The sequence below is a fragment of the Nicrophorus vespilloides genome, unplaced genomic scaffold (assembly GCF_001412225.1).
Source record: "Nicrophorus vespilloides isolate i.1.1-1 unplaced genomic scaffold, Nicve_v1.0, whole genome shotgun sequence".
Lineage (NCBI taxonomy): Eukaryota > Metazoa > Arthropoda > Insecta > Coleoptera > Silphidae > Nicrophorus > Nicrophorus vespilloides.
In genome coordinates, this window is record NW_017096593.1 from 1 (window position 1) to 27765 (window position 27765).

At 29.5% G+C, this 27765-nt stretch overlaps 1 protein-coding gene across 1 annotated transcript; it reads right to left on the reverse strand.

Moving 5' to 3' along the window:
• Positions 1-927: 927 nt before the first annotated feature.
• On the reverse strand, positions 928-26980 carry LOC108557444 (adhesion G protein-coupled receptor E2-like; the record flags this gene model as incomplete). The annotated part of the gene is given in 6 exon segments (XM_017913950.1): positions 928-1103; positions 1955-2314; positions 6643-6829; positions 12580-12699; positions 15553-15713; positions 26875-26980. Coding segments are annotated over 5 exon segments (883 nt in total), but the record flags the coding sequence as incomplete, so codon positions are not given.
• Positions 26981-27765: the final 785 nt, after the last annotated feature.

Genomic DNA, 27765 nt, shown 5'->3' on the forward strand with positions numbered 1-27765 from the left:
TGGAGAATCCAGCAAGTATAGATACATTCTTGTGCTCTTATCCATATTGCTGTAATACGCGTTCAAATTTGAAAAAAGTAAATATAAATATGAATTAATTACTGTTGTAGTTATTGAAATTGAAAAGACCTAAAATAAATATAGCTGTACATGCATTATTTATGTATTTCGTTTGTATTCATATTTTATATGTTGTATGTAAAATATAGTGAGGCAATCTATCTAAATGTAATACTTACACAATTGTCAGGAGAAGCACAAAAGATACGCTTTCAATATTCCACTCTGCCCAATGTACTTGAATACACGCAATCAATAATATCCATTCAGGTTTCATTTTAAATCCGCGTGATTCGTGCATTAAAGCAGAAATAATCGCAATTTCACTGTGAAGCAAAAGTAATTAAATTCACGAGTTTAAGGTGTTACCACGTTTCATTTACAATTAATTATAGTAGGAGAAATTGCATCACTCGCACGCCAAACTTACTTAAATACCAATTAATCTTGTATACCATAAGGGCCAATAATCCGGACAGATTTAGTATATAATTTATCTTATTGTCAAAGCCACGGTTCTCTACCGCAAAGATTTAGTTTGAAGGGATGATAATTATTTACTGTCACAACTCGTCTGTTTTTCTTAGTACTACTCGCATAGTGCGGGTAATCGATTCTGCCAATTCTTTTTGAAACCAGACTAATAGAGTACTATAGTGAATCCGGACTAATCGAAGCTGCAACGTGTCAGGTGTTTCTTATAACAGGATTATTGATTTAATGAGAGGTTTATCATAATAATAATAAAAATTGTAAAATAATGAATTTTTATTTACATTTTTGTACATACATTGAATCTACAACATATTTGTTTATATTTAGCACAGTTATATAAATATTTATATATATATATCTAAACTATAATCTGTTTTTATTGATATAAAATGCTTCGCATAACTTATATAGAAATGTACATTTTATTCGATAGATTATATTTGATATGGTAACGAAATTAATATCACCTTGCAATGATTTGGCGTTGAACTACGAACGCCAGAACCGAACAACAATTCCAATCAGGACTACCGAATTTGAAGCTTGATCTGAAAAAAAATAATACAAACAGCAAATAAATTAAAATTATCATTAAGGATATTTATAATTCCATTAGAAGTTAAATTATGATGAACGAATTCGTGAATTTACAGGAAATACTTAATATGCACAGGTTTATTCGTTTATTAAAAGTTTGTAATTAATGAGCAAAATACATAAAGTGAATTAAAAAATAAATCAATTAAAGAATATTTTCATTAAAACGTCTAGACGATTTATATAATTCCTTTTAATTTCATTCGAAGTTTGCATATGAAAAGCAAGATGAAATCCATTTAAAACGAATGTATCTGCGGATTTACAGGAAAACTTGCGCGCACGTAAAGTTTCCGGGTGCATCACGGAAATTGCTTTACACGAGAAATTTATTGGGTGAATTTTGTAAATTACATTTGATGTTTATTCTTATCTTTATGGTTTTCCGAATCTATGGACGGTGCAAGATCGCTTACAGTTCGCCGCTTCCATCGGAAAAGTTTTTGCAAATTAATGAAGTGGACCTAATCAGGTTGGAGCTCAATTTGCTTCATTATCGTTAAATTAAATCGTGCGCCAAAACGCGTCAAGTCAAGGAAAAGTTAAAATATAATATTCGTTGCATATAATAGAAAGTAAACGTATACACAAGGATAATAATCGTTATTTAATGATTCTCAAATTAGGATGTAAATGTAAGTAGCTTTGCAAGTTTACTGCGATTAAAGAGTTAAACGGTGCAGCGAACAAAAGCCGACTATTAAAACTTTCGTTGAATGTGGTGACATTTACATGTGCACGCATCAAGTTTGGATAATAAAGAAAATCGTTATATTCCGAGTATTAATAAAGATGGACTCACCTATGATAACTCAGAATTCTCGTTTAATGCAAATAATAACGTTGGAGATATTTAAACAGGATCCGGACACGGTTCCCATGCGAGTAATTGGAGGCTGGTCGACTTTGTAACTGATGATCCTCTGTTGATGATGTTCCTGGCCTCTGCGGCAATATTTCCGTAGGATGGAATGTACTTGCTCCGTTTGGTTTTGATGGTCTTGCTGTACAGTTTCAGGACTTGGCAATTGCATGTGACGAGCATCGCGATGAATATGCCCTGAAGCCCTTGGCCCACGTGATACGCGATCCATAGCGTATCCGATTTTATTAGTTTCGTCAAAGCACCTAGCACCATCACAGTCAGCAGTAAAATGTTTATCTGAAACAAACACACATCTCTTCAAGCTTCATTGATCTAAATCCACAATTTATAGTTCAACTTTTACATCAAGTTTAATAATGCTCTTTAACTGGAATTGATTTTTTTTATGAATGATCTTCATTGAATATTCTAAATTACTCTTCGTAGCCTTGAGTATACTTAAACATTTGTTTCTAGTAGAGATTGACAGCAAAATTAAGATAACTAAATAAAATATAATAAACCAAATAAAATATAATCATAATAATTTATAATCATTAAATTAAACAAATAAAAATTTTAGATTTTAATTGAAAATAGAAATAACATTAAAATACATTTCGATCATACCCAAGTCTGTAGAAATGTATGATCAATAGTCACAACTAATATACTATAATATTATAAAAAAGATCATTGATAAATATGTTATAAGGTTTAAATAATTTCATAATATTGATATTGATTTAATGTTGAATAAATATCTACCAGACAAATACATTTTGTAGCAGGTAGCTGAGTGAACTGCGGGTCGTGGGTTGCCGACCACGGTTATAAATTATATCATCATAGAAAAAAAAATTATATGAAAAGGGATCCTAAAGGCTATTCATCCATGACCTCTCTGGCTTATACAGCTCCCACGTAATGAAGACAGACTGTTTCTTATAAATATAAAAAAAACTCTAATTTATTTTGCAGATAAATTATGCAAACTGAATACAAAGTTAATTAGATAAGTTTGGTTGTATATAATAGAAGAGAAGAGTCAGATAAAGTTTCTTATTTTTAGTTGTATATTCTGATAGTCATCATCGTTTCATTTATTACATAATTTATTATATTCTGTTGTTTATTTGCTGTTACTTAATAAATTCGAAAAGCAATATTCACTATATATTTAATCAAAAAACTAAATTTTAATTGTAACAAATTAGTACACATAATTGTTTTGCATATATTAATAATTATATTTATTTAATCTATTAAGTCTCTTTTTGTAAGCGGTTTTCAAGTCTTCGATTAGTGCGGTTTCAAATGCGGAATTTACTACCCGCACTATGCGAGGTATTGCTATTTAATTGGTATACGATAAAATTTACATCTACGTGAAAATAGCCATTAATATTTGAATTTGTTATATTCCAGTGAATTAATTAATTTCCATGGAAATTGCTATCTCTCAGGGACATCATGAACTATAAAATAACTAATCGTGCTTTATGTACTCGGAATATTGATGGTTCGAACATTTACACAAAGTGAATCATTTTACTAAACGTCCTTTATGGATTATTTCTGGACATAAAATTGAATCTAAATTGATTATAATTAACGATCAAACTTTTATATCAATCACTTAATATTCAAATGATTTTAATTGATTTAAATTGAATTTGAAGAATCTCAATTATTAAGTAATAAGGATTTGGCGCTTCTCGGAATTGGCCCTTAATCTCCAAAGTCTCCTTGATTGACACGGCGATTATCGGTCGTGCCAATCAAGTCTTACCGCATTCTAAAGTGAGTTTAACTCGGTGTATAAGTATTATCATATCTTTTTTTTGTATTATTTGAGACAATTAAATTTGAATGAAATAGAAAAAAAAAGGATCGTTAGAATATAATTAAAACTTACATTATTTCTTTCAACATTTTGTACAATACCTCGTTTAGTACGGGTAATTAGGATCCATACTGTATAAAACCGAACTAATTGATAAACTAAATTATATAAAAATAAGAAGCATAAAAAGAAACATTACCTTTTAAAGGTAAAAAAAAAATCAATTATTTTTCCATTAAACATTAGTTCATTTTTATATTTTCTAACCAGACTATGGTGAATCCAGACTGATCAAATCCGCACTATACGAGTTATTATTAAAAAAAATATGACTTTAAATTTGTGATTTTGATTGTAAGAAAAAAGTAAGAAATAATTACTTGAAATTGTAGTTGGTTACTTCATTTCAATTACATGTTCTTATGTTAATTAAAAAATCAAATGATTTTTTAAATATTCATGCAATCAATATCCAATTATGTCATGTTATTATTATTTTTGTAAATTTATTTGTATGTTAAACTCATCATTATATATTATTGTAATCTCTTTTGGGTTAAAGATGTTTCATAAATCAATCTCAAAAGAATTGATATGGATGGTCTGATGAGAGTTTAAAACTAAATTTCCTTATATACCAAAAAATTGGGAGCGTTTCAAGCGTAATTTTCTGCATGTACAAATTTCTTAATAATTCACAGAAAACTCGAATAGTAAATAGCGTACAACATTTTTTTTTTGCAGAATACAATAGAAAGAAAAGGACGAAATATCAATCAATGGTTGGAACGGAAAGTATGTGATTATTTTGAAATTCGCATCCGTTGATTGCTTCTGTGGTGCTGAACAATGGACGGTGATTATTGGAGCTCCGAAAGGCGGATATTCGCTTAATTAAAATCGTGCTCTTTGATGTCGGCAAATTTTTGACGTATTCGTCGATTTTGTTTCGAACGAAATAAAATTGATGCCGAAAGCAATAATAACTTGCATGCGAATGGCAGCGTTGAATGCTGATGCGTAAGGGATGAAATGTGCATGCATGTGATTGCGGAAATGGATGAGTAATAAAGTTACTAACTTCAAATTGTTCGATAGTATGTTTACCTTTGTGTCAGAGCGCAATCATCGATGTAGTAACTTTGCTCTAACCGTATCACCTCTACCACAAGTACTAAAACTCAATATGTGTGGATGTATCAAACACTTCGAGGATAGAGTGAAAATATCGATTTATCTTATAATTATTAAGACTTATTCATTATAACTCATTCATATAACTATAATTATCTTTATACAAATAAATATAATTGAAATTTGTTTTATAAATCTGGACTATTCGAAGCCGCACTATGAAAGGAATTGCTGTAATGCCTAAATAGTGTGAAACATGTTTAAAACCGGACTAATCGAGGAACTAAATACTAATTGTTATACACTACTTTTTTCGATTTTTTTTTTATTTTGCTTAATTAAAATGTGTTTTATAAATCTGGACTATTCGAAGCGCCGCATTAAGCGAAGAATTGTTGTAATACCTAAATAGTGTGAAATATGTTTAAAATTGGACTAATCGATGAATTAATACTAATTGTATGCACATTTTTTTTTAAATATCTAAATAGTGTGAAACATGTTCAGAACCGGACTAATCGAGGAACTAAGTACTAACTATATGCTCTATTTTTTTTAGATTTTTTTTTAATTTTGCTTAATTAAAATTTGTATTATAAATCTGGACTATTCGAAGCCGCACTATACGAGGAATTGCTGTAATACCTACAAAGTGTGAAACATTTGTAATTATTGATTTCATAATTTGTGAAAATTTATATTATTTGACTTTAGTCGAAGTTCATTAAAGGTGTAAATTGATTGAAAAATTATAAATCTTTGTTTTTCAATGGAAATTTGTTCTGATTGTTTATTTAATGTATGTAAAAAAAAGTCGTATTTAGCAAATAACAGTAGATAGGATAAAAGTCATAATTATTATAATTAATAATTTGCTTTAAAAAATTAAAAAAAAATATATAAAAGATAAATATTTAATAAACTGCAAATTGTAACTATGATTAATGTATATACAAATATGTGCGTTGCAGATTAAATATTTTGAGGATACAGCGAAAAATTTGATGAGTGATGAGAATCCCAAAAATCATGTATAGTTAGATGATGTTGGATGATGATGGATGCAAGAAAGTATAAATATTAATTAATCAAAACGCTTGTTGTAATTTCAAATTCATGCGGCTTCTGTAAATAAAATATAAGAACGCCTCCAAACGCAATAAAGAGCCTCGTCATCTTAATTAAACCCGACCACAATTCGCTTTGGTAAACATTTCTAATTGAATTGCAGAGACATACTTTAATGCACAACAGAATCCCAACCCATCAGCTCTATACTTTTTTTTTGTTGCATATTAATATTTTTACAAATTTCATCAATTTGCTTCAGAAGAGCCCTTCATCAAGTTCGAGGGCGTGCAATTCCAATTAACAATTTATTTATTTATCAATTACGTCACTAATTGGATGTCGAATAATCGATGGTCCTCTTGAATCTATTAGGCCGTCACCCAGGAGCGACTCTATGTATGCTTCGCACATTCCTAAACAGCCCTAATTCAAACTAAAATTTAATGCCGAAACTCATCATCATCATAATCATCCGAAAGCGTTCACCCTTCCTTTCGTGTAATAAATTCGATCGGGATATTTCATTAATGGCTTCGGCGCAGAGTGAGAATGCGGGAAATGTGAAACATTATACCTTCGTAAATAGGACGATCTGCAGGGTGCGTTTCCTTCGCATCTTATCACGTATCCGCTTGTCCACTTGCATACTGATCACGTAACGGGCCACCACTGCGGAACGGATGATGTACGAGAAGATGAACACCACCATCACCACGACTGGAACCAACAGACCGAAGATGAAGCTGTTCTTATCCAGAAACCTAGCAAAAACAAAAACATAAAAAGAATAATAATATATCTCATCTCAACTTATTACATGATTCATGCAATACATTTAATATATTATGTAACGTTTAACCTATTTTCTTAAATCATTAACATTTCTCGGCAGAATCTTCAATTTTGACTCATTTTAGTGATTTCCTATAATACTATAATGGATTCAATTAATTCAAAAGATGCCTATAGAAACTAGATGGAAAATGTGGCGAGTATTTATAGATTGCTGGGGTTTCATCCAATTGTCTGTAATTCGCGAAAAAAAGCACACATTTTAGTGATTTTCTCGGAAACTATAATAGACTAACTTGTTCCAAAAGATGCATACGCTGGATGTTTGGAGAATATAGCGATTATTCATACATTGCTGTGGTTTCATCCATTTAGAATTAATATGAGATATATGTACATTTTGGACCGTAAAAATTTGTTAAGTTTGCATAACGACGTCCATTTGAACTTATTATGACTTTCGGCTATTACCTACAACTTGCACCAATGCTAATTGACACTCAAAATAAGGACTTATTCCGCAAGGCAAACATCTGCCGCAATGCCACAACATTCGGTCTGTCGATATTCCAAATCCCCGCGCAATTCTCCCCCGATCGAAACTATCGAAAACAACAAAATAAATTGGCAAACATAAATTTAAATAGAAATTAGTTTTCGCTGCAATACTGATTTATATATGCACCATATTGAACACACCCAAATTTATGTTAAAAAAAACATTGTAAAATAAAACAATTTAAACGATTATGAATGAAGTTCCAATTTCAGTATTAACGATCAGAATTTACGCCTTATACTTTTTTGAATTTCTAACTTTAGTAATAAAGCAATGTAAATCAGAAGTTTTAAATTGTACGTTTAGCAAATTAATATAAAATGTATACTGTTTAAATACGATGAAACGCGATCAAACAGATCTGGAAAAAAAATTCTCTTTAAAAAGTAATTAGACTTTTTCAGTTATTTATTTTAGAAAATGAAATGTTCCACTTCATTCATTTCCATTTATAAATATAGATTCAATCATAAACTAAAATATTTTATATTAATTATTAATCTGATAATGTTTCAAATGCATTTTGATTAAACCATTTAGATAATTTTAGGAATCTTAATAAACACTGTAATATTTCGCATAGTGCGGGTATTCGGTTCCACCGGGATATTTGGGACCGAAACCGGACTAATCGAGGAAATAACTGAAGAATTCTGTGTAATATTTTTTTAGAATTCATTTTTATTTTGCTCAATTATAATTTAGTTTGTTTTCAATTTTCCAAACTATACTACAGCAAATCTGGATTGATCGAATTAATATCTTTGTCGAAATATATGAAGAGAAAATTTCTATTAAATATTAACAATTAATATCTTACAGAAAATCAGATTTTCACTTGTTTTTAAAATTAAAAAAGTAGCGTCACTAAAACCAATGTAACTTGTGAACTAAACGTTTAATTGCCATAAAATTTTGACAGGCGTCGTCTGAAGGTTGGTACTTCCTAAAAATCATATGGATATTATCAATAGAGACGCCATCTAATACGAACAATGTTCGATGTTGTAGCTCTACCAATGCAAATTATTACTATCCGCTACATGAATTGTGTATTTATTGGATAGATGAGTAATAAATAAAGCCTAGAACAATGCAATTATGAAAAGATAATTTATCATTTTTCCATTATGAAATATGCGAATTTAGCAAAAATTCATTGTTGTGTACATTTATGTTTCGGCACAGTAAAAAGTATGTATATTCGCAGATCGAAGATAATGGAATGTGGATCAAACGCGTACCGCAAAAAAGCCGTCGACGTGTGCAATTTCGAAAGCAATTTTTGCAGATTACGTACGTTTTAAATGCAGACTGAATTTATTTTCCCTCGCACGACGTAATACACAATTTATCTTTCCGCTCTTTGTTCCTCATCTGCAACGTTCCTGCGTATATACGTATGCTATATTGAAAGGACTGAACAAATATTGGAGCTTAGCATATGTATCGTAAAACGGAATATTAAACAGGCTTAAAGTGTCCATATACGCAGAGGGATGAGCTTAACGTTTATCCAGGAAATGTGTAATTTCACTGAAATATACTGCTACAAAGAAGCATTCACAAATCGCTTTATTTTAACAAACTCCATTTTCATACAACTAGATTAAAACCAATTAAAAAACATAAGTCCAAAAAAAAACAAACAAACAAACGAAAAGATGAATCTCCACAAATATGAAGTTCTTTGTTAGAATAATCCGCATATTATATTCGTTCGTTGACTCTTTTATTTTTCGTATTATTTTTCTTCATTTCCATTTTCCACTCGCAGTAATTTCCGCAATTGGCGGATATGCAAACAAACTTTATTTAATAGAATTTTGAATTATTATTAGTTCAAGTTGTAAGTAAACTTTTCAATTCCTTGAGCGTTCATTTTTTTTTCATCTCTTATTGTTTTTATCAACGACTTTTATTTTAAACCCGAACTTTTCTTCGATTTATTTTTATCCGTTTGAGAAAGACGGATTAAAAAAAATTGTTTTGTCCGAACTTCGTCAATCCAATCCATTATTATAATGCAATTTAATAATTAATACGTTATTAATTACGCATTTTCATTCGAAATTACTAGCACATTATTGTTATTAAATATTAATTCTATAAATAAGTAAATAAGTTCTAATTATGATTGTAACAAAATAAATAATAATATTTATTTATTTTTTACTGTTTTACTAGAAAATGTCATTAAATGTTAAATATTTTGAAATAAGAGACCGAAATAATGAATTATGTAATAGCATTGATGTTTTAGTCAATAACTGACTTCCACAGTTTTTTTTTGTTCTTCGTCGTAGTCTCAAGATATTTCAATTTCCTCATCTTTAGAGTCAATGGTCCGCATCGTTGATAAGCTCACAGCAAATTGAAAAACTTTTTATCTTTGACAATATCATATTCATTTCCTATAAAATACAAGAAAAATAAAAATTGAAATAATATAGATTCAATTGCAAAACAATATTTTTAATAATTTTAATTAATTGAATACATTTCAAAGATAACTTTGTGATTCCTTAATATTCTCTTTATTTACTAATTACTTGTAGAAAAAATTGTTTATATTCGAAACTACTGCCATAGTGAACCCGGACTGATCGAAGTTGCACTATGCGAGGTGTTGCTGTATCTATTTCACGAAAAAATTAGTTTCATAAAGTTTTCCAAAGTTACTAAATCGTATATAATTGTTTTATTCATACAAAACGAGAAGTATAGAATTTCTGTTGGATGAGAATCAAGTTTCGCTTTGTTAGATATTCCAAGCTGAAATTGTGTATTAACTGAATACATATATGACTCTTAGATTTAATAGGCTTTTCAACTATACAGTGGAACTTCACTAAACGAGCAAAATTAATTGTAAGAAAAATGTCTCGCTTAACGAGCGACGTTTCACATAACGAGTGACGATCATTTTTAAAACTTGTGTAAACATATTATGTGTATTTTTGAATATGTTTCATGATGAAACTCATTAGCGAGATTCCACTGTATATTCATAAACATTTCAAATGAGTAAAAAAAACATATTTCTGAATTTACGACATACAGTTTCTAAATGCAATGCTTGCATTAATTGTAAAATGCGTATTCAACTATAAAATGTAAATAATTTATTACACAATGTAAATGTTTATGAATCCTCTTCCTGTTGTATTTATTAGACGTAGTTAATTCTGTTGAAAGTTTAGCACCGAAATGTGTTGATTAGACTGTAGACACATTGATTTCAATCAAAACGTCGCTTCGTATTAGATGCAAGACGCCACTCGCTCCTGTGGATCTCAAGATTAGCGTATCTGACAATTAGGCATCTCTCAATTAGATGTATTCGTTAAACTTATTAACAACGTGAAGTACATTGAATACAAAATTTTTGCTTGGCTATTTTATTATATTACTGCACGATTCCATGCCTTTTTACAAAAAATAATAATCGAGTACTTTAAAACCGCACAAAAAGAGATTTATAAGTGATTGTACTATTTTCTATTGCTCAACTAAAATTTAGTTTGTTTTGAAATTTTCACACCGTGAATCCGGACTGCTTGAAACCGCACTTTCTAATTATATAATAATTCTTGCAATATTGATATTATTACTAAATTTATTTCCTTTCCTTTCGTTGTATATTTATTATTTATAAAATGGTGTGGACAATAGCAGCCTGCAATTTGTTAATGTTTGCATATGCGGTAATTACTTAGTTAGTTAATCAGTAATTAGTTCAAATTTACTCGAATCATATTGACTCAACTTAATTATTTCGTTTCAGTGATTACGTCTCTACAGCCGTTGAATACACTTGCTACCACCATTCAGTCATGTGCGTATTATTACAAATTATTTGATCATCGTATACAACAAGTTTGTCAATTATAATACAGTATTAGACTTTGCTTTATTTAAGAATAATCTTATTAACTACTGGATATTAATTAAATATTATAAAGTAATTCATTCAATAAAAGAAGATTTATCAGGTGTAAATTTTCTGACATCAATTACATATAAGAAAAAATCAAATAGAAATAAATATAAATTATAAATCTGAAACAAAAAGTTCCATATGAAAAATCGTTCCACCCTAATAATTTATTAATTTACAGGAACAACAAATTATGTTGAGATTATAATTTTGTATATGAAACCATTGCATTTGAATTATTATTATTTATATAATTTCCATGAGAATGCACTTATAATTTTTTATTTCATGGTTGAAACAACCCACGATTTGTTTACTGTAGTAATTATTCAACTAAATAGTTATTACATATTGAAATGTGTAATTATTATTTGATATATTTCTGTATATTTATGTATACAGAAATATATTATATATAATAGATAAATATTAAATGTATATATTCAAATAAAGGTCTCAGTAGGTCTCAGTTTGTTAATTTTTTATTTATTTCATATAATTGCTTTTGTATATATGAATTTTAGTATTAAAGATTGTTTAAATTATTGTATACAACTCCATAATGTATTGGGTGAAGTGAAAAGTTCTAAGCGTTTTGTCCCATATATCGAGCTTCTTGAATGAATTCTTATTGGAAAAAATCGTTCGGTATAGTCCTTTTTGGTATAAATTCAAGGACCTGGAACGGATTAAGAACGTATATGTATATGATAATTTTAATAAAATGTATTGCTAAGAAATACAGCAATACATATATTTAATGCATTTAATTAAAATTTATCTCCTAATTGTATGTAATTATAAATATTATTTCATTGCTAATTTATGAGCAAAATACTAGGATTTTTGAAAGAGAAATTCTTTAATTATATATATTTAATTTTTAATTATATTATTTGTCTGGATGTATAATTAAAAATAAAATTTTTGATTCAATTTATTTATTTGTATTGTTGAATATTTTTTTTTTGTATTTTATGTGCATATTTAAAATTGTGAACAAATTGAAACCACTGTAAATATACCTGAGTACGAAGTAAACTTAGTTTATTTGCACGTTTTAGACCCTACACTCTTTCATCCAGTAAACAAGTATTTGCTTTCGCACACATTTAGTTAAGTCATATTAAATTTAACTTTTAGACAAGTCTTAATAGATTTATGTAAATGGGATAAAGAGGATGTATGAAGAGAAGGATATATATATGAAGAAAGCTTACCAACAATTGTGCTCCCTGAGGCTGGCCGTATCCAGAATTTTCCCCGCTTTGTCGTGATACTGAATAATGATGCTGGCAGTTAGGAATACTGCGGGAATGCCCCAAGCGAATGCAGAATATCTGAAATAGAATCAAATTATAACCACCACTTATCGGATATTGGTTCACGTAATCAAATTTGCTCTGCCGCTTTTACTCCGAGCTCGGCCCTACCACCTCCACCTACAGACACTTTCACTTACATTTTGAAACGTGACTGCGAAATGAAAGCCCTTCGATTACACACAATTTGTACATTCCTCCAGTTTAATGAACGGTAACAACAAAGGACGTTCGGAACGGCAATAATAGAACGAATTAAATTATATGAAAGGGACGTACCTAATTCATTTCGGACCGATGATTCTCATATAAATCACAAAACACTGAATTTTAACAATATTTCACCAGTGACGACAGTAATAGCTAATTATATTTTTTTGTAAAAAGGGGGCGAAAATTCAATATTTAGCCTCTTTGATTTCATGAGGAAGGGTCCAAATCACAGATTCCAAATTTGAAGAAATTCAAATTTCTGTTCGTTGCTTAACTCTTAACAATTTACGCCTTTTTGACATAGATCTAACAAATTATGTTTTAGATAATCACAATGAGTAATGTCAAAAATTTAGTATCAAATTGTTATATATAAGTATAATCTTTACCGTTATATATAATTGAAAGATGTCATTTTTTTTTAAGCAATACGTTTTTGAGATTTTCTAGCAACATATATTACAATTACTAATAAAATTGTGCAGCTGCTTAGGTTTTAAATGGATCAATGATCTGCAATGTTCTAGAAAATTCGCAATTTCTGGAGGTAAAAATATGCTTGTCCAAGTGTAACGCATTATTTTCTCATAACGTATTACATGTAAAAAGATGCAAGGAAAACAGGCAAAAACCTCTTGCGAACCGTAACACACTGCTGCTGCTTCTGGCACAAGCTCCTTGCATACGGAATCAAATTTCCTTTGCTGTTTCATAACAAAATCACGGTCGATTTCAGCGTTAATAAATGTTGAAATCCCATATTAATATTACCCCATGAGCGGAATTCTAATTATATAAATTAATTTCGAATATGCAGAACGGTCAGTCGTAATGATATCCACGACTGCTGCACTCGTGGTTTTGATTGCAAACCGCTGTACATTAATTATTCTCATTGCTGATGGCGGATTTAATAATTGTTCTCAATTCGTTTTGGTCGGAATTAATGGGAGAGATTGTCGTAGGTATTTGTCGTGTACTTTTGTCATACAAATGTTGTATATGTATCACCTGATACCTTTAAGCTTATCGATCTTCTTAAGCTACAAATGCCGCCATTCGTCTTTTAGGCAGCGTTTGTCGCGTGGTAGAATAAATGGAACCGTGCCAGGAAGTTGTGCAATGCTACACTCCGACACGAGAATTTCAATTGGAAACGTCAGTGCAATAAAAATATTCTATAGTGGTTGATTCAAATCCAAAGTTACTCAATAAATAAAATTTTTATAACGCAAATAATTCAATAGAGTAAATTTTAAAGAACTGATTAGGGTTTATAGGTTTTCAAAAGCCGGATTTTTGAAGAAATTTGTATAATTTGAAAATCGGTTTTCTCCAACTACAAATCTTTAAAATACTTAAAATGTAAAAATGAATTAATTATTTGATTAAAACATAAATATTTTGACACAAAATCGTCTTTGATACTAAGTCTCTTGAAACAAGCAGAAAATAGGGAAGAAATGAAGTCATATTCTTGTCTACCAAACGAGGTGAAAAGTTCATAAGCTATAATGGATAGAGAATTTAGGACAATAATGTGCGAATATATTAATAAGTGAAGGATATTTGAATTTATGTCACGCAAATAGAAAATTGAAATTATATCTAGTAATACTTCTTCATTATTTACAAAATACATAGAACGTTTGAACAAAGATGTCTAGCGTATTTCTTCCACTATTTTCAAAAAGTGAGATCATTAAGTTATCTGGGAAAATATTATCAAATTAACCAATAGAAGATGACCGAAAACATAAAAAAGCGACGAATAAAATTAAGCCAATAAGAAGTTAGGGGTACAAACACAAGAACAAAGAAAATTAAATTCAGCAAGTTTTTCTCTTAGTTTGATCTGTAAACATTTTTTTCCTTTTTAAAATCATATTTTTCTATACAGATTTATATTGAGTAAATTTTATTTTGATATATTTTTTAATTTTCTATATTTTAAATAAAAATTAATATAAATTGTATAATTACAAAAATTACACAAAACCATGTAATTTTTTGTATTTTAATGCACTATTTTTATAATTAAATTAACAAATAAATAATAACTATGAATGTTCAAATCAACATGTTGAAAGTTTAATGGAATGTGTAGATTGCGTGATTAATTCTGTGTATAGAACAATAAAACTGTAATTGGACAGGCGAGGTATATAACAAATATTGGTCATACATATCTTGTCGAGCGTAAAGGTAAATAAATATGGTGGTGTGGAGGTGAAAAGCATCGGCGGCCGTTAATAATCCTGTAGCTGTAGCCACTGAAATATTTCATAAATTTTCAGCAGAAGATATAGAGCGGCCGTAAATATCTCCCGCGTGCACATTTGTAATTGGTTTTTCTGGCCATTATAGCAATCGCTGAAGCCCATAAACAACGATACCAAAACTTTGATTACTATGGAATTGCAAATTGTCATCGACATTCGGTATGTACAAGAAAATACTGCTCCAAGAACAATGTTTGTTCGCGCAGGTAATGGACGTCGTGCAACGAACAGCTCCGAATTGAAAGATACATTACGTAAGACAATGTGCGTTTCCGGGTTGTTGAGCAGGAAGACAAAAGGTATCTTCGAATAAATGAGAGTTGCGGAAACGTAAGGGCATATTTTCTATTTCGCGCACACCGTGAAACTCACTCACCTGAAGAAACGCTTCCCTATGGCGTTATCGGTGACCGGAACAAGGTGGAGGTTCGTTCGGAACTGCGAGTACATGTGGTGGGTCATTACCAGCATCCAGCAGAAGACGCATAGCCGGATATAATGGAGAGAAAAGGCTAAGGCCACACACAGTTCCGGATCCTGGAAAACAAACAAACACAATTATATTATGCCCACTGCGTACAATACGAACACAACTTATATTGTTATATTGCAGTAGTTCAAACATGAAACTCACGACTTCGTGTGTTAACACTCCACGAAATAGAACCTAATATGTTGGACAAACTACTTTTACTTGTCTTTCTTGCATTGCCTCAATGTATCACTGACACTTTTGTCTCTCGTATAGTAAATTTATCTAAATTGTAATATTCCAAAAGGAAATTTATGTCTAAATTACATAAGGAATTTATGAAATTTAGGGATTAAATTTTTCAATTAGCAAAGAATTACAGATATTAAATTAGTCGCATTTTAATTAGGAAGTATTATATAATATAAAACGTAACATTGTTACTACTAATATTTAACAGCTGTCATTTTGAAAACTCGATCTTAATAAGAAAATTATAAGAATGAATAATATGAGACAACGAATCAGAAAAAGAAGACCCACCAATCTAAGTAGTTTATCTAGGAAGTTTATATATAAACAAATAAGATTTAACTCATAAACTAAATGCATTCTCTCTATTTAATTAATTAATAAAGAGTTGGATAATTCAGCAGCATTAAGTTATAAAATAAATAAAATATTCCGATTGTTTTTTTTGTTCATATTGATTTGTCGTTATGTATGTTTGCTTGTATTAATCGTATGCAGATGTGTATGTTCACAATAATTGATGATTCATTGAAATTATGTTTAAAGTGCAGAATAACGAGGAACAAATATGCATTTTGAATATGCATGTATAAGCAATTTTACGTTGATCAAATTAAATAACCGCAATGCATAAAATTGCATAAATCATTATCGGCTAGTTATTTTGAAATATCTGCTACATAAAAAAATGCTATATTATTGGACTGTTCATATTTTTTATTGAAATTAATTTGCTTTTTATTATAATAATATCAATATTTATTGCAATAATTATACATCGTAATTGAAATAAGGAGTACATTCATACATTTAACACTTACTCGCGTGGAATCTGAGAAACTCCGTTAAATATAACGTTAGTAATTAATAATTCTTAAAATTTATATTTGGTTTGTACCCAACAGCGCCACACAGACGCCGCGCGAGTAATGAAGCGTAAAGTTTCCAGTCACAATTGTTTTAAATTGCTATTAGTTTTGTCTTTCTACAATGTGATTTATTCTCAATATTATTGTTTACAATTGAAACAATACCGAATCGTATTCTATAGTTAATTGCATCATTGTAATGTGTGTTCGTACTACTTTCTGTATTCAACGCAACTTAGATGAAGATGTAAAATAAACAAATATATTGTATACGTTCCGCTGTTACAATTTACGTGTAATTGGTTTTAAGCAATTCCAGAAACAGCATTGTAGTTTATTATATACATGCGATTCAAATGGGAGAATACTAAATAATGGCACCCTCAGGCTAATAATAAATAATAGCAATGGTTACGTAAATTAAAAACAAATAATGCAATTAAACTTAAAGTTCTACACACTGTATGCATTTGAACTAATCATGCAATAAATGTAATCCAATTTGCAATGATTTCATGATATTATATATTAAAATTATGCAGTAAACAATATATCATCATATAAATAAATGGATAACTGTCAAAATTAATAACTGTTATGAATATTTGACAGCTGTCAAAAAAAAAACATTTGTTTTGAACAGTTGACAGCTGTCAATTCAGATTTAGTGTCATATGTACAAAAAACTGAATATTTGACACCTGTCAAAAATCATTTGTTTTGAACAGTAGACAGCTGTCATTTCAGATTTAGTGTCATATGTACAAAAAACTGAATAATTATTAGATATTTGTCAAATGCATTTATATTTGTACAAATAACATCGATTGGATTGAAAATTTTCAAATCAAACTAAATTTTAATTGAGCAAAATAAATTCTATAAAAATAGTATACAAAATATTTTTTTACATGAAAATGATCATTTTAGTCACGTGGAATTTATTATTGCATATATTTAGTTTTTTGATTAGTCCGGTTTTAAATAGTCGAGAATATAGGCGGAATTGATTACCCGCACTGTGCGATGTATTGCTGTATATTGTAATATATATAGTTTTATGAATGATTTTGATAGATTTGGCAGATGAAAAACATTTCTTGACAATCAGAGCTATAAAATACATATACTTTAGGATTTGATAAAAGATATAAGAAATAGGATTGGCCCTACGATATATATATTTTCCTCTTAATGTAATTCCAATAATCTGGCGCACATTTTCGTCCCACTGTCTGCTGTATTATATGTACACTGAATTGGATTATTTCCAAACAATGACAATTTTCCTTGCTTTCATAGTATCGTCACAATGGGTTTCGGATGAATTGGACATTATTAACAAGATTTATTTTATCCTCTTGATAAATCTACTTCAAATCTTTATAAAATGAATAGAAAAATTTATATAATTACAATCTCCTGTCATAAATATAAAATACAGACATAAAAAGCTACAGCAAAATATATTTAATAAGGATACAAGAAATGATCTAAAAAAAAGAAAGCATTACTTAATTGGATCAAGGGCAGCGAATCAGAATGTTTGCGACGTGATTAAAGAATGTATTAAATTACTTATAAATTACACGAATTCGTAATGGGTCATTATTCGAGTACGAAAAAAGCTCTGAGTACGAAAAAAAAAAGAAGAAAGAAAACAAAAGCGGTCGTAGTATTGATTGTATCAAAGCGCCTCCATCAATTTAAAACAACAACAAAAAATGTAATTGCTGCCCTTCCACAGATAAAAGCTTTTTAATTAAATAAATATATAAATTATAATTGAATATTTGACAACGTTATTCTATAAATATTAATGATATTTTTATATATAAAGCTAGAATTTACTGAAAGTTTTATATTTATCTCTTAACTCTCTTCATTTACTTTAAATTAACTATTTATTATCTATATATAACTTTTAAATAAATTTTATGAAATATTATTTATACGTTTTAACCAAAACTTAGACAAAATTATTTTTATAAATTATGATAATAACAAACTGCAAATTAGTCAAATCTTTTGATATTGATTATATCGATTAAAATTGTAGATTTTTATATATTTACGTTCATGACGCTAAGGAAAAACTTAGTTTATTATAAAATATTAAATACAATAATCGCAGAACTTTAAAATAAATGAATGAATTCTGAATTGTTTAAAAGAAATCTATTCAGCTGAAGACAGAGCTCTTTAAAATATACAGAATTCGGTCTATTGTTACAACATAAATTGAGAAAGACAATAATTATCTCGCCTTGCAGACTTCTTTAATGGACTTGTTAAAATCTTTCATTTACTTGATGTGTGTAAGATTGTATTAATAACGTTATATTCATTTAAATCGCTGTATGTGTAACTTATTTTAATGTTTTCATTTTCTATTCAATCATGTATTATGTAATGAATCACAATTAAATTGGCATCGATAATTTAGTCATGCATTTCAGAATGATGATGAATTGTCAACATTTGATAACACAAAAACTTGAACCATTTGCGCACACATTGTGATATGTTATTTAATGGTACATAAATAAGTATGAATTGAACCAGTCCTAGTGTGCTGGATTATAGAACATTGTGTCGGAACATAGATCTGCATACGATTATTTGAATGGATCATCAGTCCCGGGTGATTTCTGCATTGCAAATGACTTGATTAACATACAGTAAATTTCGTCGGGATGCATTGTCGACAAAATACTCGTTTGCCAGTATTCCCAGAATAAAATTGAAATATTTTCAGTCGGCGCTCTCTAATATTTTTTTTTACCAGTTTTCCCCTTTCCCCAGTATTCAGAAGGAAAACGTCGGAGAAAATCAGCCGTCCATAAAAAGTGCCAATAATCATCAGCAAGTAATAAAGTGGATGCGACACTCCGTTAGGAGTCCTGGCACACTATTAAACATCAATTCCAGTTATCCACCTACATCAGACCTTTCCCCCGTTACGAACTGTCATCTCCTCATATTTTACCCGAATGGAAATGAACCATTTTCCAACGCATTTGTATTTAAATATCGCTCGAAATTTACTTTGCCGATGTTAACTTTTTTTTAAAAATTTCCATCTACGCTCCGTTAAATCAACCAAAAATCTAATTAATTAATGAATCTCTTGGATACACACTAAATTTAACTCAAAAAAAAAATTGCCAAAGGCATTGGGGGTCAAAACAACGAATTTATTTTTTTTGTTCGTGTAAATTAACATAATTTTTCGGCGGTTCCGTTTTAATTGGTTTATAAATATAAAACGGGGACTAATAAAATTATGCCGGGTCAAAACTTTCGTAACGCGCAAACAATATGAAAATTTAATTTCTGAAGGGAGGACGCGCGACGCGATCGCAATTAAAAAATTTACCGCTTAATTTCAGTCGTAATTTTCGAATGGAGCACGTTCGGTTTTACTGCGTTTTACTGTTTAAGGTAACGCAGACTTGGGTGGATAGAAAAAAGGACACGACCATAATTTCCCGATAAATTAGGGAGGTCGCTGGCTGTGTTCGCAATAAAAACTTTTATGACTTCGCGAAATGCCAAAGTTGAGGGATTTAAAAAAGGTAATGGTCATGGCTCCAGTGTTCGAACAATAAAAATAACGTTCCCTTTTGTGCGAGATGTATAATTACGTAACTTCATTTTTTATTTTTGTGCCGCGACGCCATTACATGCAGTAAACAGGGTTCAATTATATCATTTCGTAAATTAGCTTTCAACAAAGCTCTATAAACTAAGCCTAATTATAGTTGTGATTAGTTCAACTTTTAAACATTTGTATAAAACAAAATAAATTAAATTATCTTTCTATCTACCTAATTCATATATATTATTACAATGTGAATATTTAATAAAACATTGTTAAGAATTCCTCCTATAATTGGAATATTATTAACATTAAATGTAGATTTACATTTATTTTAAACGTATTTAAATATATTGGTATTGTTATTAATTTTAGAATCTCTTTTTGTGTCTGCTTAATAGAAACCATAAATTTTGTCGAATTTTGTATCTTGAAGAAGATATATTTTTTAGTTATAAAATTGTTCTTATTTTAATAAATACTTCGATATTAACTTATTAAATCTAAGAAACACATCAAAACTCATCAAATAAACAATCACAATTTATGATTTCTAATCTACTTTTATCTTGTATTGTATCCTTCTATTAATTTCATTTCTAGTTCAAGTTTATATTTCTTATGATAATAATTCTTTAAGTAGTTTTAGAATTTTTAAGTCAACTTGATTCCAAGTTCTTTTCTTTGCTGGCATTTGACCTTTCGTGTTTAATTTGGTGTATTTTGCAAGATATTTGCAAGATATTTGACTTCTTTCAGCAAATACTGCAATAGTTAAATACATTATTTACTGCGTAAAGTGAAATACATTTCTGGAACGCATTCTATTCGTTGATCGAGGTATGACGGTATGTTATTTCATTTAAAAAATTGTATAAAGAACAAATACAAAATAATGTACAAAATTAATGCTATGCGATTATGTTTTATTCTGCTCATGAAGAAACTTTCATATCCTATTAATTTTAGTTTCTAGTTCTTGTTCATATTAATTGTATAATTAAAACTTTGTCCTCTAATGAACTAATTTGAATCATGACTATATTTCACATAATTATTGCGCAAAACAAAATAAAGCATATATAAAAAAAATCATGTAAACATTTTTATATACTATGAATTTATTTTTATTGATATAAATTTGAGTACATTTCATATTCAATTATTTATATATGCACTTCGTGTAGTTGATAGACTTGCTTATTAATTAGTATTCGTTGATTTAATATTGAATCGATTCAAATTTTGCCGCCGGGTTTGTTTAACTATTAACCCATTAAATTTCGTATTACCGTGTAAAACTGGAACGTTGTCATCCCTTTTATGACGCTCTGAATGTGAATGTCACTACATGATTTTGTAACTAACATTACAATTATGTATATAATAGTGAGTATATAATTTAATAATCATTGCAATTCTTTGTTCCAAATATATAACGTATCAATTTAGTAAAAAAATAATAATTATGTAATTATATTTTAATGCATTTCATTAATTGAACCATTTGCCGACGAGAGGCGGGTATATCCGCCCTATCCTTTATAAATAATACTTATGTATCTATATTGTGTAGTTCATTACTACTCTAATATACAATTATTAATTAAATAGTTATTGCTAAGCTTTTAATAATATTTATTTATTCGAAAAGTAAACTTTGAACTTATTTTTATCAAATATTTTATGATTAAATATTATAGCGAAAGACGATCCATAGAATAGCATTATTTCCGCACAATATGTCCGTTACGTTGACCTTATTGTTGCCGACTCGCAATGGGTTTTGTAAGAATTAGACATTGTTGCGTGCACAATGATCCGAGCTTAATAAATTTCCACTGAACGTTGAAATAAATTGCATCTGGTACATCATGATCTCAACGAAAACCTACATTTGTCATTAAAAGACCGGCATTTTATTGATGTAATCGTTAATGCAATATCTCATTCAATTAAATTTAACAAAAAAGTAATAATATATTAAATTGTGTAATAAGTTCCCTCGCTTTTTTTTTATTTTTTCTTGCAAATTTGTGTTTTGTTTGATAATGTGTATATATGCATTCGCAAGTATTTTTCTTGTTCTACAAACCTATCTGCTTCTATTTTTCTAATTAATTAATTTTAATCAACTTTCACACTTTTGAAATGGATGTTGCAGGATTCAAAAAAACATCATTTTGGGCATTGGTACATTTCTCCTTTCGTCGTGGTCAAAAAAGCTACGGAAGCAGTTTGCGACATTTATAACATAATGGAGTAGATGACCGCTAAAAATTGGGTTTCCAAGTTCAAAAATGGCAATCAAGATCTCCATCTCAGGAAGACAATTATTTGCGACTGATGAGACTGTAAAGGTGTAATCATCTGGGAAATACTAGAGAAGAACAGGTCTGTCGACAAGGAATGCTATCTCGTCTAACTTCATCGCGTGAACGAAGCAATTCTGCAGAAAAGGGCCGTTCAACGTGATCAAGTCATCTTTCTTTACGTTCCCAAAAACCGCAAATATCGTCAATGAGGCTTTGAATAATCTCGAATGGGTGTTCTACATCATCCTTTATACTCTCCGGACCTTACGCCAACGGATTATCACCTTTTCCGTTCCATGTCGAATTAAACGAAGGACGTTACTTTCGCCTACAATGTAGACTGAAAATTGATTAAAACTTATTACACAACCCAATATATAATTAAAAATTATATCTTCCAATAATGTTGAAAATAAAATAATGCTCAAAGTGACAAGTGACATCTATCAAATGTCAAAATGAAAAGAAAAATCGAAACATGCCTGTTATAAATTTGTAAAAACCGACCTAATTGAATATAGTAATTCCATATATAATTAGGTAATAATTGTATGTAATTACAGTAATGAATATTTTGTTTGAAAATAATTAATTAAAATAGGGCAGAAAGACCTATGGTCAATACCCATTTTCAGCAATTCATTTTATTTTAATCTTTGTTATTATGTTAACTTTATTGCAATAATAATGATTACTATTAATTAAAATGGTTTACAGGTATTAATTAAAATAAAAAAGTTAAATTGTTATCAAGTAAATTTATGTGTTTTATATTTATATTCCATTGTCTTATTTAAATGTGCACGAGGTAGGACGGTACATGCATTTCTATACCATCCGTAGGATTTAATAAAAGCCGCAGGCGCTTTTAATTAAGAAATACCTGTCCCAAGTCGGTATTGCACATTTATATTATAATAAAATACAAAGACTTTCCGCTTTACGCCCACAGCAGTTCTTGGGGAAAAAGTCAATTTCTTTTCCTAATATAAAGTTATACACGTCCTCACGGTTTGACGTCAACATTGAAATAAGAAAATTTCATTTTAAAAAGCTTACCGTGATATTTTCAATTCAGAGAGTCACATATATAATGCAAAGCAAACAAAAAAAAACGAGACATTTCACATTTTTTTCCCTGTATATTAAATGTGAATAATGCATTAGAACGTGTCGACAAATCAACATCCATTAACTCGGATGTTGCACAATAATTGCTGATTTGATATAATATTCAATACATTATCAATAATTACTGTTTGATTTGCCTGTAACAATGTATATTCAAATTAGATTATGTGTATTCACAACATTGCATGTTTGTTTATGCAAGTTAACGCAATAATGAACATAGCATAATTAAAAAAGAAAACAATCCAATTTATTTACATTGGAAATTAAAGCCTTTATTTGTACAATAAGCTAATTTTGCTAATTTACGCTAGTAAATTTTATACAAATAAAATAACAAAACAAAAACATATATTGTTTTACGCGAATTATACACATTTCGTTTTATCGGTTTATAAAATTAAAATTGTGATTAATTAAATTAAATTGTGATTAATATTCAATATAAATCGGTTCAGCCACACAGATTGAATCGAGGACTTTGCAAATTTTTAAACCGTACTATAGTGAATCCGCACTGATCGAAGCCATTGATGTACAGCAATGATTTTGTACTTTAGGCAATATTATTAATAATAGAAACATCAATTTTACCGATAATATAAGAGTTGACACAATCAAAAGGTTATTTTAAATTTTCAAGCAAGTTACAATAATTTAAAAGAACTGTGCAATTTTTTGAACCGTACTATAGTGAATCCGCACTGATCGAAGCCATTGATGTACAGCAATGGTTTTGTACTTTAGGCAATATTATTAACAATAGAAACATCAATTTTACCGATAATATAAGAGTTTGCACATTCAAAAGGTTATTTTAAGTTTTCAAGCAAGTTACAATAATTTATAAAGACTGCAAATTTTTAAACCGTACTATAGTGAACCCGCACTAATCGAAGCCATTGATGTAAAGCAATGATTTTGTACTTTAGGCAATATTATTAATAATAGAAACATCAATTTTACCGATAATATAAGAGTTGACACAATCAAAAGCTTATTTTAAGTTTTCAAGCAAGTTACAATAATTTAAAAGGACTGTGCAATTTTTTTAACCGTACTATAGTGAATTCGCACTGATCGAAGCCATTGATGTACAGCAATGATTTTGTACTTTAGGCAATATTATTAACAATAGTAACATCATTTTTTCCGATATTATAAGAGTTGACACAATCAAAAGGATATTTTAAGTTTTCAAGCAAGTTACAAAAATTTATAAAACGTAATTTTTGTTTTAAAACATAGATGATTTTATTTATTGTAGAAAATTACAGTTGACATGAAATGTGACAAATGTGTGAAATATTTTGAAAGTTTCATAAGGAAATTTCAATATTTATTTTAGTTTCGGTCGATTTGATCGGATTCGGTCAACGATTTATTTATATGTTAATAAAAAACAATTTTCTCCCGGCTGAAGTTTGGCCAGTATAAATTGTGCGCCGGTGGAGTGAATAAACTTTGAATAAGAAATTCGGTGAAAAATGCGCATTTTTTGGCTCTGGCATATTGAAATAGTGTTTTCTGGGTTAGGGAAGGAAGAGGAGAAGAGGTCTTGACACGAGGACGTTGAGAAATTGGAAACAATTTAATCCGTGCGGCATTGAACTTTATGACTTTCCAATTACAGGAAAAGTTCGTGGATGGAAGAAGGCAAAAACCGAACAGAATAAGAAGAGGACTGACTGAGAACAAAAAAAAAAGGCGGCCGTGGGGAAGTGCGACGAAAGAAATGATATAAGCGTTTCCTTAGAAGCCACAAAGTCATTTCTCCATTAAATGTAATTTGTCGGGGATTGGCGATTGAATTGGATTTGGCTCCGATGGAGAATTCCGTGTTGAATACGACGACTTCGAGCATCTTTCAAGCCACAAGACCCGGGAGCGCTTCATAATCCCACCCCCTCCATCATCCCTATCCATCTCTCTGTGGTTACCTTTTCATTAAAGTTTTATTCCGCGGATGCTGAAAATCATAATAAAAGGAGTGAAACCCTAAAATTTGCTTATATACTTTAGTGGTTGCATTAGCTAACCGACACTAAATTAAATTTTTTAATAAATATTTATGAAATTGAAGTACGTGCAAATAAAAAAACACAAATGGAACGTGGAGTGCAAAAGAGAGGGGAAAAAAACTTTTACGGTTTGAGTCCATCTGGTTGATTAAAGTCAGTTGCAGATGACGACAAAGAGTTATGAGGCTTATTATTTTCAGGACGACAGAGCTTTTGTAATGCAGGTGAAATTTAAATAGGGCCCTGAAATTGTGTAGCTTCGTTTCACATGAAAATACAGAATTCCACTTGGAATTGAATACAAAAAAAAAGTCCTTAACGAATAATTATTTGTTAACGTGCAACATAATTTCATAAATATTTATCGTTAAAGTACAAAATTTTGTAGCTCGTGATGACGTGTTTACTACTTATATGGGCAGAGATTTATATTAGCAGAGTCTATTAGTCGCCACGCGAGTAACGTTTCTACTAATGTAATTAACGTTTAAATACAGCCCCAAAATTGTGAAGCTTCGTTTTGTATAAAAATAAAAAATTCCACTTGGAGTTGCATGACTGTAGTGAATAAAATAAAAAATAAATTACAGACCTTAGTATGTAATAACGAATCATTATTATGTTAACATGTTTTTATAGTTCTGAGTATATTAAAAGAAACTATAATCTGAGAAATATTGATCGTTAAAGTAAGTGCTCCACAAAAATTTTGTAGCTCAAGATGACGTGGACACCAGTTTTATAGCAACAGCAAGGACGACCGAAGAATGAACAAAGATTGTACCAGGATCACGCGCCAACGCTGGCTGCTATAGCTACTAACAATTTTATTCGTATTTTATGGATGTTGCCTGGAAAACGTTTAGTTTGTTCCACTTTGCGAACTGCACTGCACTGCAAATGCTATTATCATATTCAGAGTGGTAGAAAGACGGAACGACGAAAACAGCTTTCAACATGTGTTGGTCGCTCACACACGGTCTACGTTTTTAATTAAATTTTGTCAAGAGTTAAATTAATGGAAAAAAATCTCTTACCGGTACTCCTCCCACGCCAATAACATATAAAAGCTGTGTCATAAATAGAGCTGCTAACAAGTTCATTAACGTGGTGCCTGCCAAACTGCGTAAATCGGAAAACAAGCTGGAACAAAAGATACACCATCATTATTAATTATACACGGCGAATAGGTTATTCACAAGTGCAAGAACTTCATTATAGACTCAATTAAATTGTATCCAATCCAATTAAGCGCAAGCTTTGGAAATTTTATATCGAAAATAAATTGAATAAAATTTCATATTTTATACATAAAATGAACATACATATATTTAGTGGTGATATTTAAATGTTTGTTAAAGAAAATATTTATAATATCGTTAAGTAATTGAATAAATAAATATAAATTATGGTTCTAAAAATACAGTTATATTTATTTTATGTTTCATTTATCGTTTAAATTTATTTTTTGCGAGTTTTTGAGGAAACATTTCTGCCAAAATTATTATATCATATAAGCCCTTGAAGTAAGAACTTTGCAACTGAAAGTAGACCAAGGACGTCGCGAAAAACGTGTCTGGAATTTTCAAAACAAAGGTTAAACTTTTTTACATCATTCTTCATTCATCATAGTACTACTAATGTAGCGAGTATGGATGCTTTGTTTCTAAATGTATAGTATACAATAATTTCTGAAATTATATAACTAAACCTTTTAGAATGTGTAACGATGTGTAAGTAAGTAGGTATTTTTTCTTTCATGGGTCAAGAAAATTAACTTATTTTTAAATATATTAAATAAGTTTTTTTTTTAAATTTATATTACAGAAAACACGGAATGGAAGGTTGAGTACGAATATTATGACAATTTGTGTAATAAAATTAGAATGAAGTGAAAAAACAAATGTAGAAAAATTAATATATTATAA